At 37.8% G+C, this 17,850-nt stretch overlaps 1 protein-coding gene across 1 annotated transcript in view; it reads left to right on the forward strand.

The window, feature by feature from the left end:
- Positions 1 to 17,850, forward strand: part of Itga8 (integrin subunit alpha 8) — a 196,841-nt gene that overhangs the window by 33,566 nt on the left and 145,425 nt on the right. Inside the window, exons 3-7 of the mRNA XM_021155534.3 lie at positions 5,179 to 5,279; positions 8,057 to 8,180; positions 12,900 to 12,961; positions 14,139 to 14,184; positions 16,884 to 17,009. Of these exons, the coding sequence (XP_021011193.1) occupies positions 5,179 to 5,279; positions 8,057 to 8,180; positions 12,900 to 12,961; positions 14,139 to 14,184; positions 16,884 to 17,009 (459 nt within the window). The remainder of the gene's footprint in view (positions 1 to 5,178; positions 5,280 to 8,056; positions 8,181 to 12,899; positions 12,962 to 14,138; positions 14,185 to 16,883; positions 17,010 to 17,850) is intronic.

The following is a 17,850-nucleotide window of genomic DNA, read 5'->3' on the forward strand; positions in this document are numbered from 1 at the left end:
GATTATGTCAAATGCTTTCTCAGCATCTAATGAGATGATCATGTGGTTTTTGTCTTTGAGTTTGTTTATATAGTGGATTATGTTGATGGATTTCTATATATTAAACCATCCCTGCATCCCTGGGATGAAGTCTACTTGGTCATGATGGATGATCATTTTGATGTGTTCTTGGATGTGGTTTGGGAGGATTTTATTGAGGATTTTTGCATCGATATTCATAAGGGAAATTGGTCTGAAGTTCTCTATCTTTGTTGGGTTTTTGTGTGGTTTAGGTATCAGAGTAATTGTGGCTTCGTAGAATGAATAGGATAGAGTACCTTCTAATTCTATTTGGTGGAATAGTTTGAGAAGAACTGGAATTAGGTCTTCTTTGAAGGTCTGATAGAGCTCTGCACTAAACCCATCTGGTAATGGGCTTTTTTTTTTTTTTTTTTTTTTTTGGTTGGGAGTCTATCAATGACTGCTTCTATTTCTTTAGGGGATATAGGACTGTTTAGGTCATTAATCTGATCCTGATTTAACTTCGGTACCTGGTATCTGTCTAGAAATTTGTCCATTTCATCCAGGTTTTCTAGTTTTGTTGAGTATAGCCTTTTGTAGAAGGATCTGATGGTGTTTTGGATTTTCTCAGGATCTGTTGTTATGTCTCCCTTTTCATATCTGATTTTGTTAATTAGGATGCTGTCCCTGTGTCCTCTAGTGAGTCTGGCTAAGGGTTTATCTATCTTGTTGATTTTCTCAAAGAACTAGCTCCTGGCTTGGTTGATTCTTTGAATAGCTCTTTTTGTTTCCACTTGGTTGATTTTGCCCCTGAGTTTGATTATTTCCTGCCTTCTACTCCTCTTGGGTGAATTTGCTTCCTTTTGTTCTAGAGCTTTTAGGTGTGATGTCAAGCTGCTAGTGTATGCTCTCTCCAGTTTCTCCTTGGAGGCACTCAGAGCTATGAGTTTTCCTCTCAGGAATGCTCTCATTGTGTCCCATAAGTTTGGGTGTGTTGTAGCTTCATTTTCATTAAACTCTAAAAAGTCTTTAATTTCTTTCTTCACTTCTTCCTTGGCTAAGTTATTGTTGAGGAAAGCTTGTTCAGTTTCCACGTGAATGTTGGCTTTGTATTATTTATGTTGTTATTCAAGATCAGCCTTAGTCCGTGGTTTTCTGACAGGATGCATGGGACAATTTCAATATTTTTGTATCTGTTGAGGCCTGTTTTGTCACCAATTGTATGGTCAGTTTTGGAGAAGGTAACATGAGGTGCTGAGAAGAAGGTATATCCTTTTGTTTTAGGATAAAATGTCCTGTAGATATCTGTTAAATCCATTTGTTTCATAACTTCTGTTAGTTTCACTGTGTCTCTGTTTGGTTTTTGTTTCCAGGATCTGTCCATTGATGAGAGTGGGGTGTTGAAGTCTCCCACTATTATTGTGTGAGGTGCAATGTGTGCTTTGAGCTTTACTAAAGTTTCCTTAATGAATGTGGCTGCCCTTGCATTTGGCGCATACATATTCAGAATTGAGAGTTCATCTTGGTAGATTTTACCTTTGATGAGTATGAAGTGCCCCTCCTTGTCTTTTTTTGATATCTTTGGGTTTGGAAGTCGATTTTATTCGATATTAGAATGGCTACTCCAGCTTTTTCTTCAGACCGTTTGATTGGAAAATTGTTTTTCCAGCCTTTCACTCTGAGGTAGTGTCTCTCTTTTTCCCTGAGATGGGTTTCCTGTAAGCAGCAAAATGTTGGGTCCTGTTTGTTTAGCCAGTGTGTTAGTCTATGTCTTTTTATTGGGGAATTGAGTCTGTTGATCTTAAGAGATAAAGTAATTGTTGTTTCCTATTATTTTTGTTGTTAGAGTTGTCATTCTTTTCTTGTGTCTGTCTTCTTTTAGGTTTGTTGAAGGATTACTTTCTTGTTTTTTCTAGGGCATAGTTTCTGTCCTTGTATTGTTTTGTTTTGTTTTCCTATTATTATCCTTTGCAGGGCTGGATTCGTGGAAAGATATTGTGTGAATTTGGTTTTGTCATGGAATACTTTGGTTTCTTTATCTATGGTAATTGAAAGTTTGGCTGGGTATAGTAGCCTGAGCTGGCATTTGCATTCTCGTAGTGTCTGTATAACATCTGTCCAGGATCTTCTGGCTTTCATAGTCTCTAGTGAAAAGTTTGGTGTAATTCTAATAGGCCTGCCTGTATATGTTACTTGACCTTTTTCCCTTACTGCTTTTAATATTCTATCTTTATTTAGTGCATTTGTTGTTCTGATTATTATGCGTCAGGAGGAATTTCTTTTCTGGTCCAGTCTATTTGGATTTCTGTAGGCCTCTTGTATGTTCATGGGCATGTCTTTCTTTAGGTTTGGGAAGTTTTCTTCTATAATGTTATTGAAGATATTTGCTGGCCCTTTAAATTGAAAATCTTCATTCTCATCTACTCCTATTATCTGTAGGTTTGGTCTTCTCATTGTGTCCTGGAATTCCTAGATCTTTTGACTTAGGATCTTTTTGCATTTTGCATTTTTTTTGATTGTTGTGTCCATGTTCCCTATGGAATCTTCTGCACCTGAGATTCTCTCTTCCATCTCTTGTATTCTGTTGCTGATGCTCACATCTATGGTTCCAGATTTCTTTCCTAGGGTTTCTATCTCCAGCGTTGCCTCACTTTGGGTTTTCTTTATTGTGTCTACTTCCCTTTTTAGGTCTTGTATGGTTTTGTTCAATTCCATCACCTGTTTGGTAGTGTTTTCCTGTAACTCTCTAAGCGATTTTTGTGTTTTCTCTTTAAAGTCTTCTAGCTGTTTACTTGTGTTTTCTTGTATTTCCTTCTTAATGTCCTCCATCATCATCATGAGAATTGACTTTAGATCCATGTCTTGCTTTTCTGTTGTGATGGTCTTTCCAGGACTTGCTATGTTGAGAGAGTTTGGTTTTGATGACACCAAGTAACCTTTGTTTCTGTTGCTTCTGTTCTTAAGCTTGCCTTCTGCCATCTGATTATATCAAGTGCTTGCTGCCCTCCGTATATCTAATTGGAGCCTGTCCTTCCTATAATTCCAGTTGATTCAGGACTCCTCAGAGTCCAGCTTTCTCTCTGATCCTTTGATTGTGGGCTCCTGTGAACCTGAGAATCTGGGTGTGTCAGAGTTTTTGGCAGTCAAGCTTCCTATGAGACCCTGAAATGCTGGTGTGACCCAGCTCCTGTTATCCTGGGATCCTGTTGTCCTCAGATTCTGGGCGTGTTACTGTGCCTGGAAGTGGTGTCTCCTTTGAGGACCGTGGAGCTGTCTGCTCTGTTCAAAACCAAGGTAAACCAGAACTGATCAAAAAGGAATCCGAGCCTCTGCTTAGGAAGGGCTCTGGTGTTCTTGCTCCTGCTGTCACAGGCCCATCACAATTGGATTTGAACAGGTGTTGTGTTCCACTCACCAGTGATCCTAAGATCTTGTGACGAGTCCTCTGGGGACCGTGGGGGTGTCCGCCGACTCTGCACCCCAGGTGACCTGGTCCAGTTTCTTTCACCAATATTTTATGGGTTTGTTATATTAATGTGCTGAATAAATTTGCTACAAATCTATTACAAAAGTTTTGATACTATATTTTACTGTGTTCTTTAATTCATCCACAGATAGTTCATGGTTAGTATATAATAATGATACTGATATTTTTGTGGATGTCAATAGAGTATCCCTATAGAGCCTAAGCTAGTTTTGAAAGTTATATGGAGCATTAACTGCCTCAAATTCACAATCCTACTACTTCAGCTGGTTTGGGGACCGGATAAGCCACCAAAGTTAGTTCTGACTTCCTTCCTTTCTCCCTTCCTCCCTCCCTCCCTTCCTTCCTTTTCTCATGTGTGTGTGCATGCACATGTGTGTGTGTGTGTGTGTGTTTTGTGTGTGCGTGCATGTGTGTGTGTTGTGTGTTGTGTGTATGTGTGTGTGTAGTAAAGTATGTGTTTCTGGTAATGTGTGTATATTTCTAGTAATATAATCCATGCCTTTACATATTTAGAACAAGCACTCTATTATTAAGCTATATCCCTAGCTCTCTGGTTTTTGTTTGCTAATTTTATATCCCAAAAATTTATCACGATTTTCATTTCTAATGTTTTGGGCTTTGGGGTGTTTCGTTCTGGAGCATGTAGTATTTTTTCACATATAAAAGCACATTATCTGCACAGAGAATTAGTTTTCTTCCTTTCTGATGTCAAGGCCTGTTCTTTCTTTTTCTTGTCTTTTAACCGTACACATTTCTCTTTTTTTTTGCTATAATATTATTTATTTTAAATAGAAAAGGGAACCTGCACTCACATAATCTGAGCAATATGGTAATCAAAATAAAACCTGAACAGATACAACATAAGTTGATATTTCAATATGGATGAAAGAAATCTCACGAGGCCCTACTCTTAGAACAGCTAAAGATAATTAATGAATGCTGGGATACATATTTGTGTATATGTACATGAACCCTACACACTTCTAATTTTATGCTACATATATATGTACAGAGGGGAGACTTTGGGAATGAACCAGAAGTTAAAAGCACTTCCTGCTTCCACACAGGGAAGCTCACAACTGCCTATAACTTCAGTTCCAGGGGCTTAGATACTCTTCCACACTCTGTGGACACTGTTCACATAAATAGACAAGCAGGCAGACACACACACTCACATAAATCAATGAAAGAAGAGGGTATCCTTTCTTGTTTCTGATGTTAGATGTAAGGTTTTAAATTTTCTCCAGGAAGTATGATATTAACTATAGGCTTGAGCTATATGGCCTCTGTATGTTCTTCCTGCCATCCATAACTTATTCAGAATTTTTAACATGAAGGAATGTAGAACATTGGCAATGCGTTGTCAACACCTATGGAGTGACAGTATGGGTTACACCTATGGAGTGACGGCATGGGTTACTTTTCTCTCGGGGTCCTTGTTTGGCTTTAAAATCAGGGTAATTCTGGCCCTTGGAAATATTTTTCTCCTCTTCAACTTTTTAGACAAGTTTACGAAAGATTGGCACTCATTTTTCTGGTGTATATATTTATTTCTCTATATTTTAATGCCCTATATTTGTTATATTTATTAATATATTTACCCTATATATTTAGTAATATGTATTTATTACTCTATATTTTAATTGGCTGCCATATTTCATAAGCTATTCATAATTTATCATCCTTGTCAGACAACAGGAAAATCAGAGTTAATGGAACCAAAGAACCTATAGAATTTAAATCAAACCAGTGGTTTGGAGCCACAGTGAGAGCTCACAAAGGAAAAGTTGTGGTGAGTATGAATGGGTCATGGAACTGCTTGCCTTGTGTGTCACACAATTTAATGCCTGTTTTACACAAATGCTTTTTGTATTTGTATACATCGATAGACTTATTGGCGGCTCAAAGAAATGTGGTATGTAAAACCAGACACTCAGTGATGGAAATTAAAGACTATATTAACAATGTGCTAAAAGCTTTAGGAAATGAAGCCTTTCCCATCCTAAAATTTCAGATATTTTCAAACACTTTAAAAATTACTAGGAAAGATGGAAAATGAAAAGCTACCTCTTACAGGGGTAAATACTTTATTGCTTAAGACCAATTTGAAAGGCTATTTTAAATTGAGCCAGAGAAAAATAAATCAAGGGGAAACACTCTAGGGTTGTTTAAATGTTTATGTATTGTGGTATCCTTTTTAGAACAGTGGAAAAGTTTCTCTTAACAGTAAGAACTTTAAAAACTACAAACTAACCACTATTTCTAAATTAATGGTTTTTAAAGTAAGTAATCCCACTGTTTTGTTTTGTTATGTTTTGTTTTGTTTTGTTTTGTTTTGTTTTGTTCATTTTTGAGATAAGCTTTCTTTGTGTAGCCTCAGCTGTCCTTGTACTAGCTCTGTAGACAAGGTTAGCTTTGAACTCACAAAGATCAGCCTACCTCTGCCTCTGCCTCTGCCTCTGCCTCTGCCTCTGCCTCTGCCTCTGCCTCTGCCTCTGCCTCTGCCTCTGCCTCTGCCTCTGCCTCTGCCTCTGCCTCTGCCTCTGCCTCTGCCTCTGCCTCTGCCTCTGCCTCTGCCTCTGCCTCTGCCTCTGCCTCTGCCTCTGCCTCTGCCTCTGCCTCTGCCTCTGCCTCTGCCTCTGCCTCTGCCTCTGCCTCTGCCTCTGCCTCTGCCTCTGCTTCTGCCTCTGCTGGGATTAAAGGCATGAACCACCACTGTCCAGCAAACAATCCCACTTTTAAATTTGGATCATTCAGCTTGCAAATGTTCTAATTTGGCTTTCATTCCCTCATTGTTGTAAATAATTATACGTGCCTAATCTATTGAGAAATGAATAATTTTAATAGAGCTTGAGGTTTTTGGTTGGTTTGGTTTTGGTTTTGGTTTGTTTTTAGTTTGTAGAAGGACTCAGTGCAGTACTAGACATGAGTCATGAATAAGGATATAAATCTAATTCTTTTTCTAGGTCTAATTCTGCCCAGGTTCTTCATGGTAGATAAGTGTCTAAAAATACATTTAATATTCAAAGTGTAAAACGCAGTGTAAAGCTCCACAGTTTTAGGATGGCTACTGTACATCATCACTGAGATGTATATAGACCGTGGGCCTGATAAATTTTCATGTGTAGTGTTTATTTTATTTCCAAGATTCTTATAATGGAGTATATAAAACAAATTAATTAAAAGAGGAAGAAACCAGAGTGTGCTGTGAATGAAACATACTTTTCTTATTATTGTTGAAATTAACTTTTGCTGGTAAAACTCCTGATATTAAGGAAGCTAATCTGAAGGAAGTTCTCTCATTTCATCCTAATATATTCCTTGAAATGACATCACAAGGCATAATTTAACAAGTATGTTTTTTATTTCACCAGAATCCTAAAATTAGAACATGTTGTCAGCCATTAAATAAGTATCTGTATGACAAATTACATAACATAACATCCAAGATGTGAGAGCCCATTCCTAATAACCTGATACACAAATCTGTTTTAAGTTCTCCAGAGGCCGTGCATTCCATTTTATTCAGCACACATTTGTTTATTAATGAGATTTCTCATGCAAAGCTCCATGTTTAGTGTGGCTAGCACTTAAATGAATCCTAAGCAAGACTTTAATGTGACCAAATGCTTGTGTGCTGTACATAGTTCTCAAAGTTACTGCTCTATATAGTTTACATGGAAACAATCATGGAATGTTTTACTTATAACCTTCAGGGTATTTTTTCCAATTTAAAATTGAGCGTGAATCTATGGAATGGCTAGGGTAGTTCATCTCCACCATGAAGGTTATATGTGGCCACTGGAGTTTGTCAGAATGAGTTTCACTAAAGCAAGCAGAGTCAGAGAAATAGGTTATTTTCCATTGGGTAGTAATCCCTTAGAAATGTGTGTCTGTCATTAGCACCTGCCCTTTAAATGCTTGCTGGTCCTCACGATTACATTCAAGATAGTAAAATGTATTGATAATGAGGGAGACTGACTACATAATAGTTATTAATTAAAAGTTCATAAGATTCAACTTCAGTAATAAACTGAGGGAGTTCACAAAACAGAGATTTATTAACCTGCATGAATCCATTGTTTTGAAAGCCATTTTGAAAAATTAACAACCAGACAAAGGAAGAGATGAGTTATTTTAAGATATAGCATTGATTCATGCACTGTTTGAATGTTATTTGCTGTTATATTCCCCCTTTTTAAAAAGAATAAATAGAAGATGTGAGTTCTTAGCTTTTAAAAAGTAATTTTCTTTTGCCAGTTTTACTTTTTATTTAATTAAAAACTGTACCACGAGATTGAATCAATTCTTCAGTATAGATTTTACAACTTTTTAAATGAATTAATATTAAAAATTAGCTTTGGAAGTTTGTCTCTCTCTACTGTGATATGAACATGCTGAAGGTGGATTAGTTCATGTAACAATATAATCATCTATACTTGTCAACAATTCAGACAAGATTGGTATTATTCAGGGTGGTATGGCCATACACTACTAGTCAACACTTCAAATGAAGCTATTGTCTGAGAAACCTAAATCAAAACTATTTCTTGCCTTTGGTCTCCACAGGCTTGTGCCCCTTTATATCACTGGAGAACTCTAAAACCTAATCCAGCAAAGGACCCAGTTGGCACATGCTATGTAGCAATTCAGAATTTCAGTGCCTATGCTGAGCATTCACCTTGTCGAAACAGTAAGTATATGCCCCAGTACAGGGGAATGCCAGGCCAGGAAGCAGGAGTGGGTGGGTTGGGAAGCAAGGCAGGGGGAGGGTATAGGGGGCTTTGGGGATAGCATTTGAAATGTAAATGAAGAAAATATCTAATAAAAAATTTTAAAAAAAGAAGTAAAATTTGGCTTGAAAACTTTCAAGCTTGAGAGCTGTGACAGAAGATATCCAAGATTTAGAGCTCTACTGATCTAGTATTTATTTATTTATTACTTTTATAAGAAACTAAGACACTATGACCAAAGCAACTTACAGAAGAAAAGAGTATATTGGAGCTTATAGTTTCAGAGGGTGAGTCCATGACCACCATGGTGGGGAGCAGGGCGGCAGGCAGGAAGGCATGGTGCTGAAACAGTAGCTGAGAGCTTACAACAGATCCTTAAGGAAAAGGCAGAGAGAATGAGAACTCTAACTGAGAATGCTTTGGTTTTGAGACCTCAAAGCCTAGCCCCACGTCACACCTTTTCCAATAAGGACACATTCCTTCCCAAAGAGTTCCATCAATTGGGAACCAAGCACTCAAATATATGAGTCTATGAAAGTCATTCTCATTCAAACCACATATTTTTAATCTAAAGGTTTTTATTTTGCATGTATATATGCACATACATGCCATAGCATATGTGCAGAAGTCAGACAATAAAGAGTTGGCTCTCTCCTACCACCATACAGGTCTTAGGGATAAAGCTTGGGTCGTCAGCTGTGGCCACAAGTACCCATATGTGAGCTAAGTTGCTGGCTCTTCTGTATATAAAAGTCAGTTTTTAGACAGTCTTTGGTAGAATTGATTGGATCTTCCAGTTTGGCTCTTGACAATTTTTGTTGGAAATCCCTACTCTGTGCCCCACAAGATGCTGTCTGTCCACCCTACTTGATTATGAAAACAGTAATATCAGTTAGGATGATTGGACTGAGCTCATTTCTGACACCAGCATTGCACAGCCTTCGTTCTCAATGACTGTTGCTTTGTCAACTGTGAACCTGTTATCTGCATGTTGCACTTGTTGATGAAAATGTTGACTCCCCTTTATTCTCAAATACCATCTAGCCGTCCTGGGTTTACCCAGAACAGCACCATTTCTATGTCTCTTATGTGTCTTTGAACTAGCTGTATAGACCAAGCTGATTTTAAATTATTGATATTTCTGTGTCAGTTCCAAATTGCTGACTGCAAGCATATTCCACCACACCAGTACAAAGTAGCCTTTAAAGCAAATGAGTGTAGTCATACTAGCACCAGTGTCAAATTTGGGAAATTCAATTACTAATTAATTATCTGCTTGAAATTCTTTAATAAACCTATCTATCTATTGTTCTGAGTCTTTGGTAGATCACTAGGAGCTGTGGATAAGCAACAAAAGAATTTTCCATTCTTCTTCTTCTAACTAATGGGAATACATTGTAGAGAGATGTCACTACAAAGAAAATTAGAGTAACTTATTTTAGATAGTAACCTTTTTAGAAAGACCCAGCCTGAAGCTATTATACATTGTCCTAAAAACTACAAATAAAATTTCCCTTTTCTGAATACTTTTTTTTTGTTTGTTTGTTTAGATTTTAGATCAATTCAGGGAAGACAGTAAGCAAATATCAGAATAAAACAGCTCAAAAGCAAACCTGAACTTTTTAAACCCAAGAGTTTTTCATGAGGACTTTGGCAGGAAACAAAAAGTTTGATTTTCTAGGTGTGCACTGTGCTAAAGAAAGAGTCTGAAGTTCAGGACTTTATTTTAAACAGCTTTAAAAAAAATTAGGTTTCATGCTGAGAATGGGACTCAGTAATTCACTCAGCACATGTTTTCTGTACACGTTGACACCAACTGAAGTAGAAACCTCAAGTTCTTTGGAAAGCCAGTTATGTCAAATGATGTTTTGCTGGGGCATTGAATCTGGTAACTTAGACTCTTCTGGCTGTTGTGAAGTTCATTCATGAAACCTGTCACCACGCTTTCTTATTCTGCCTTTATGCTTTATATTCTTGTGGCCTGAGTGCCTGGGTAAGACTCTGCTCACAGAATCTCAACCTATGAGGTACCTGTTTCAGCATGAGCTTGAACCATTTTTTAAACACTGTAAATTATGCTGCCCAAGACTTTGGAGCTCTGTGGGCACATTACCATGCCTGTTTCTTCACTCATTTTCCCAGATAGAAAAACGTAGAGCCAATATGAAATGGAGCTTAGGTGGAGCGGTGGAATAGTTCTCTAAGAGCTGTTTGGCTATAGAACATACCTACACTTTTCATATAATCAATCACACATCCTCCTCTTCAAATTACCCACAGAGCTGACTTCCTGTCATGGCTGAGAAGCTCACAGTCCACTAACATAAAGCCTGCTTGCCCATGAGCATATGATCAATACCACAGCAGCGATATCTTTTTCAAAAGAGATCTGAAAGAAGCGTCTTGTATTACTTCTGGAGCACAGCCCTGGAGGCACCGTGAACAATGTGGGCAGTAGCCTACTCATTCATCTGAACGGCATGCCTTCTGTTCTTATGGCCATTCATAATTCAGGTTAGAGCAGTTCTCACAGCCCTACAGTTTCACATTAGCAGTTAACCATCGGCAATGAATGAAAATGAATGACACACATCCCTAGATTCCTGAGTTTATACTGGGGCATAACATTTAGAGACACTGTGAGGTTCCAGGAAGAAAAAACTCCTCAGGGACTCATAAATTATATTTCAATGAGAAAGGAGAAGTGGGCTTGCAGAGCAAAGATCCTTACTCTTCTCTAATTGCCACTCAAAACAAACATTGGAAGTTGATTATTTTCTCAATGACTTGTTTTCAGTTAGAAGATTTTTTTTTCAGCATCCTGTTTTAAAGTAAAGAATGGTTAGGTTTCTTCCCTTCTGCATAATGTACAATATTACAAATAAAGAACCAATTTCAAAAGTGGATTTTTGGGAAGGTTTGTGTGCTTATAAATTATTTCTTAAATATAATCAAATGCAATCCACGTGGGTTCAAATTGAGTACATTGTACATTCACACATGTATCTGAATATGCATACATTTTACACCACTGGATTTCTAGAAAGTTAGAACCCCACGAATTGAGGCTATATAGATGAGACTGAAAAAAATGAGCTTTTAGGGAACGCTATAAAACTCGTAATCATCAGTCTGAACACAGAGTTGTAAACAAAGGAACAAATTTGGTGGAAGACATTGCATCGGCTTAGTAAAGCATCAGAAACATAAAGCGGGTAAGATCAGGTGTAGTGATGTACACCTGTAATCCCAACCCTGGGAGGTAGAAGCAGGAGATTGAGAGTTCAAGTCCACTGTTTGCTACATGGTGGGCTCCATGACAGCCTGGGCTGTATAGGATCTTCTCTCAGCAAACAAACAAACAAACACAAAACAAGCAAATAGAACAAAGGGATGCCTGCACAGAATTGATAAGGAGAAGCTAAAACTATGAACTGGCTGGAAGAAAGGATATGGACAGTGTTGTGGAAAGTTAGAAGGACCAGATCTATTTTAGAGATATTTTGAAACAGAGGCATGCCCAGCCTATTTCCTGCAGCAATGTTTGCTCCTTTCCTGCCATTTCACTGTAGTATTGTTTGAATGATATCCTCAGTGAGAAAATGTAATTGTTAATATGTTTTCATCTAACTACATAATAACTGAGACTCCCCCACTCAACTACATTTTGACTATAATTTAAGTGAGTTGGAAGTTGTAGGGCCTCTTTGGAAGTACAGGTAAGAGTGAGTAAATTTGTGATCCTAGTGTCCTACAGATTTCAACAACAATATCACTGGAGTCTCTATGCTCACTATAAAGCCTACAGTTTATAAAAATGTATGACAAGACCTCACTGGGCTCTTCAGTTAGTAAACAGAATACAAAATAAACCATGACTTGAGGGTTTCTCTTCTGATAACATTAGCCATTGCAATGTCCCTGTGAGGTCACTAGAATCAGAAATGTAATTTTCAAATTAACCTAATTTAAAATTATGTTCCTCTTAAAGAGCTGGAGATGTAGCTCAGTTATGCCTAGCAGTTATGAAACCCTGGGTTTGGTCCCAGCACTACAGCCACTGGCTGGAGCCGTTGACATTTGTAACTCCAGTACTCAGGAGGTAGAAGTAGGAGATTCAGAAGTGCAAGCCCATCTTCAGCTATAGAGTTGGAGGCCAGCCTGGGCTACGTGAAAAGTGAAAAGGAGATCTTTACCAGTATTCTCTGCAGAAAACATGCACAGGGTTATGTTTTCAAGTTGTCACTGTACAAATGCCAGAAACACCAGGAGTAGGCAAAGTAGACACTGCTGTCATGTGGGGATTTGGGGGCATAATCAGAAAATTGATTTTATCTTGGGGGTGAATATGAGTGTACATCCCAACATACACCCCTCCTTTGATGTGTTCCCCAACTAAAGAATGGCTTATGTGGCCTGTACTCAATAGACCTAATATTATAAATCCCCAAAACTCATCTCCCTGCAGCGTTAATATTCAGGATCTGAAAATACATGAATATACGTATTTGAAAATATTGATTACATGTACTCAATATTGCCTGGAATGCATTTTAAAAATAAAACATAAATTGTTCTCTTTAACTCAGTGGTATGTGGGGAAACAATGGAATAATCTGTACTGCTTAATAAACATTTCTCAGAAATGACCTAACAGGTGTGTGTTTTCATCTTTCCAGGCAATGCTGATCCCGAAGGCCAAGGTTACTGCCAGGCAGGGTTTAGCCTAGACTTCTATAAGGTGAGTCTTACTGTCACAGCATGTGCATGGGGTGAGTCTTCATGTCTTGCTCCTGTTTTACCCTCTGTCTTTCATCACGATCCCCAAACCCCAGACAGTAATAACCAGAGAAGCTTTGGGATCAGAAATGTCTGGCAACTTCTCCTTGAGATTTATTTTGTTTTCCTGTTCACTATTTCTATTTAAATTTATGCACATGATAATAACATGGAGAAACATAGGATATTAAGAAACTTCCTTCCCACCCAGGATGAACCATTCTTGAATACAAAATGCAATAGCTCATTTATAAAGATCACAAGAATCTATTAACTATTTCTCACTTTATCACTCAGCTGTAATTGGCTGCTTTGATCTAATATGCATATTAAAATTTACATAGCCCCTGAGAAAACAAAGGGCATTTGATTCACTTATGAAGGAAAAAAATTCTGTGCCTTTGAAATTAGTGTGAGGAAATTTTATAAACATATGCTGTTTTACTATTGGTCCATTGCATTTCACTGTGATTGCTTGCTTTGATAGTTTACAGATTGAAGTTAGAGAATGGAGCTGCTTGCATTTGCTAATCTAGAATTTTTGCTTTCTTTTTTGAAAGAGGGTGGAATTACATTTTTTTTAAAAAAGATTTTACATTGCTTTATTTACTCATTGGGGGCGCTCCAAAGACAACTCTGGGGACTCAGTTCTCTCCTAGCTTGTAACTTGCAAGAATCAAATTGACCTTGTCAGGCTGGAGGGCTAACACCTTTACCCACTGAGCCATTTTGCTGGCGATAGCTATATTTTTAAAGGCGACATTATTGTCACCTTGAAAATAATTGAAATGAATTTATTTTTTGTTGCCAAGATTTTCAAAAGGCCATGCCTGTTGAGCTGCCAACTTGATGCCTTGCTCAGGTTCAGCCTTCCCCCCTACCCTGAATTTATGTTCTCAAGGGATCAAGGTCAACGTGCTTGAGTCAAATTCAAATTATTTAACATAATGCACTAAGTAACTAGAAGGAAAAAAACATGAAAGAAAACGACCTTCAGGCCCCAGATACAAGGACCTCTTCAAGGAAGTGTAGTTTTATGAGAAACCATTTGTTGGAGCAGTGCTTGTTAGCTGTGACTCAGCAGCCTTTAAAACAAGTGGCTTCTTGTTCCCATGTTCCTTGATGCTTCTGTTTTGCAGAACGGAGACCTTATAGTGGGAGGACCTGGAAGCTTTTACTGGCAAGGTATGTTCTGTTTCAGAGGAAGAGCACGCTTGTTGTCACTAACAGGCAAGCAGACACACCATCAAAAGTTGGCCTTTCCTAAGGGCGCTAACCCCCAGCTCACACTTTCTTGACTGAAGAATTGTTGTGATTAGCACTTTGCTGTGCAGACAGTGTTTCTAAAGCATTCTTCAGGTGACTACTCATTCCTCTACCAAGAACGTATTGAGGTCATACCAGCCTTTGTATTAGATGCTGGAGAGGCTGTACTGAGAACACAGACTTGTTGGGTCTGAGGACAGAGGCTTGTTGAGGCTGTGCTGTCCCTAGATTCAGGGTCTTTCACTGAACTAGATCTAGCAGGTCACCTGAAATCCTGTCCCAGTCTCCATGCATGGGGTGTACATGCACACGTGGATATGTAGTACTCCGCCTAACACATACATGTAAATATTTAAAAAAAAACTGAACCATTGGGAAATATTCTGAAAGATGGATATATGAATGATTTGTACATGAAATTACTATTAAATTTTATTGACATGTAATTAATGACATTAAATGATATTTTATTCTCTTCAAATTATTTCATAAGCTGAAAATCTATGTCTAAGGTAGAGATACATGTAAACTGAACATTATTTTTATGTGTATAAGTACTTTCTTCTAATCTTATAATTAATTCCTTTATTTAAAGTAGAAAAATATCTTTTGAATTAATAGCTATTTAATTAGTCATGTAATTAAACATATCATGTAATTAAAATATCAATTTAATTAATCATGTAATTAATTTCTTCCTTTATAGTAGAAAAATGTCTTAAGAGAATTAACAGTTATTTAAGCACAAGGAAAAACTTACCTGAGATAGAGAATTTAAAATCTTATAGAGGTTCAACATCTTCCTAGACCTAGTTAATGAGAAAGAGCAATAGTCAGGACATGGGAAAAAGGGCAGGGGAACACTGGTCTGAAAGTCAGAGAAAACTGGCAAATTCTACAGATATTCTTCATAAATTTCTGTGAAACTCCCATTGTCTTGATATCAGACAGTCATTGGTCCCCATCACATAGAAATATTTACAACCCAGTTTGACTGTGTTTTATTCTTTTCTTGACTTCAAACCCAATGGCTTAGAATTCCCAAAGAATTAAGTAGCTTTAAATTTGATATTAAGTACCATCCTTTCAAAAGCATGTCTTCCTTTTTTTGTCTCAAAAAGCATGAGATGTCCACACTCAATATTTGGATGTGTGGATTTTACATGTGATGACTTATTTTAGATATCTGTGTGTCTCAATATAATCATACTTCAAGACTTCCAAGAGTGACTTAGGGAAAAATGAGCCAAGTTCTTTTTTTTTTTAATTTTTAATATTATTTTTTATTACGTATTTTCCTCAATTACATTTCTAATGCTATCCCAAAAGTCCCCCATACCCTCCCCTCCCATTTCCCTACCCACCCATTCCCATTTTTTTGGCCCTGGCGTTCCCCTGTACTGGAGCATATAAAGTTTGCGTGTCCAATGGGCCTCTCTTTCCAGTGATGGCCGACTAGGCCATCTTTTGATACATATGCAGCTAGAGTCAAGAGCTCCGGAGTACTGGTTAGTTCATAATGTTGTTCCACCTATAGGGTTGCAGATCCCTTTAGCTCCTTGGGTACTTTCTCTAGCTTATTAACATTGTAAAACATTGTAACATTGGTAGCCATGAATCAATCAATCTCTCTCTCTCTCTCTCTCTCTCTCTCTCTCTCTCTCTCTCTCTCTCTCTATGTGTTTGGGGGGTGTGTGTGTCTGTCTGTCTCTGTCTGTCTCTCTCTTGGTGAAATTTTAGATCTCATTGGACATAGATGCCTCTTACTATCATAATTTCATTGTTTCTCTATACAGTTTTTCAATAAATGTAAAGGGCTCAAAAATTTATTAGATCTTTCCTTCAACTGGGATGAGAACTTTATAATCTGTCAAGTAAGCAAGTTCCACACGTATTTGCAAAAAACCAAAACCCCTTATTGGAATGCAAAGGAGACTGGTTGTACAGCCACTAGTAAAACTATGTGACCTTTGAGAACACCAACAACTTCTTTAAGCATGAAAAAACATATATTACTGTTTGATGTTACATGTCCTTCTGACTAGAACATTATAGTTTTGTTTTATTGTTGTTCTTTTTGTTTGTTTGTTTGTTTGTTTGTTTGTTTTGGACAGTCTCTCATGTAGCCCTGCCTGAGCTCAAACCTACTGTGTAGCCCAGGATGATCTTGAACTTCTGATCCTTCTGCCTCCACCTCTGAAGTGCTGGAGCTCGAGGCATGGCTCTCCGTTTTCCCTGCTCAGTTTCATGTTGAGTTGGGCATGCTATGTAGGCAGTCCATGAAATGAAGCCCAGCCCCAATTTAGACTATCAATGTAAATGTAAATTTTCACTTGCAATTGCCTTTATTTCTTCCTGTTTTTATCACTTGAAGGCAGAGTGGGGATATCCATGAAAAGTACAGGAAGATGGATAAAACACTGCTGTTCATCTTTGGCCTTCCACTACAAAGGAATGTTCTAGTCAGTTATAACTAACCTCTGCCTGTCAGTTTGGGGGGCAGGGAGGGACCAAGTCCTTGATAGCATTCAAGAGTGTGTGGTGTGGTTCCAGGTTTGCTGAGCAAGAGCCTGACCCTTGCATTCACTCAGTGGATGTATTAATTTGTCCCATCGCAGGTCAGGTGATCACTGTCAGTATAGCAGACATCATTGCAAATTACTCATTCAAGGATATTCTACGAAAATTGGCCGCAGAAAAACAGACAGACGTGGCTCCAGCTTCCTATGATGACAGCTACCTTGGTAAGAACCATTGCTCAGGAACTGGTAGTTTCTCAGAAGGCAAATAAATTAAATGTACATGTGATTTTTTGTTTTGTCCTGACTTATCTGGTGTTATCTGACATCTTCTGGAAGCTTTCTTTCTTATAATTTTGAGTAGACCCTTACATTGTCTTTCTCAGCACAACTTGCTTTATCATGCATAACATACATGATTCTAGCTAATATTCTGTAAGCTCACTGACATTCTCCTACGGTGTATTACTGGTAGAAGACATTTATATCAGCAGGGCTGCTGCTCATGCTATGGGGCGACATGACAGCAGACCTGTCTGGTTTAAACAAGAATCATTCTATATGCAAGACTGTTCTCAAATTTTATTATATGAAAACCATACAATGTCATTTTAATATTAATGTTACCCATGATTGGGTGTCCAAGTGATATGTTCATTGCTTTATGCATTGAAAAATTAAGTTATGGTTATATTTTGTCAGTGTAGATGGAACTTTGTGTTTGAGTTCAATGACATCTGTGGGCCACTATCCTGAAAGGAATTAAGAGTAGCTCATCATGCCACAAAATACAAACAGAAGGTACTCTACCCAATTCACTCCATGAAGCCACAATTTCTCTGATACCTAAACCATACAAAAACCCAAAAAAGAAAGAGAATTTCAGACCAATTTCCCTTATGAATATCGATGCAAAAATACTCAATAAAATTCTTGAAAGCCAAATTGAAGAACACATCCATCACAATCAAGTAGGCTTCATTCCAGGGATGCAGGGATGGTTCAATATATAGAAATCCATCAATGTAATCCACTATATAAACAAACTCAAAGACAAAAACCACAT

The sequence above is a fragment of the Mus caroli genome, unplaced genomic scaffold (assembly GCF_978045245.1).
Source record: "Mus caroli unplaced genomic scaffold, Mus_caroli_1 scaffold_2, whole genome shotgun sequence".
Taxonomy (NCBI): domain Eukaryota; kingdom Metazoa; phylum Chordata; class Mammalia; order Rodentia; family Muridae; genus Mus; species Mus caroli.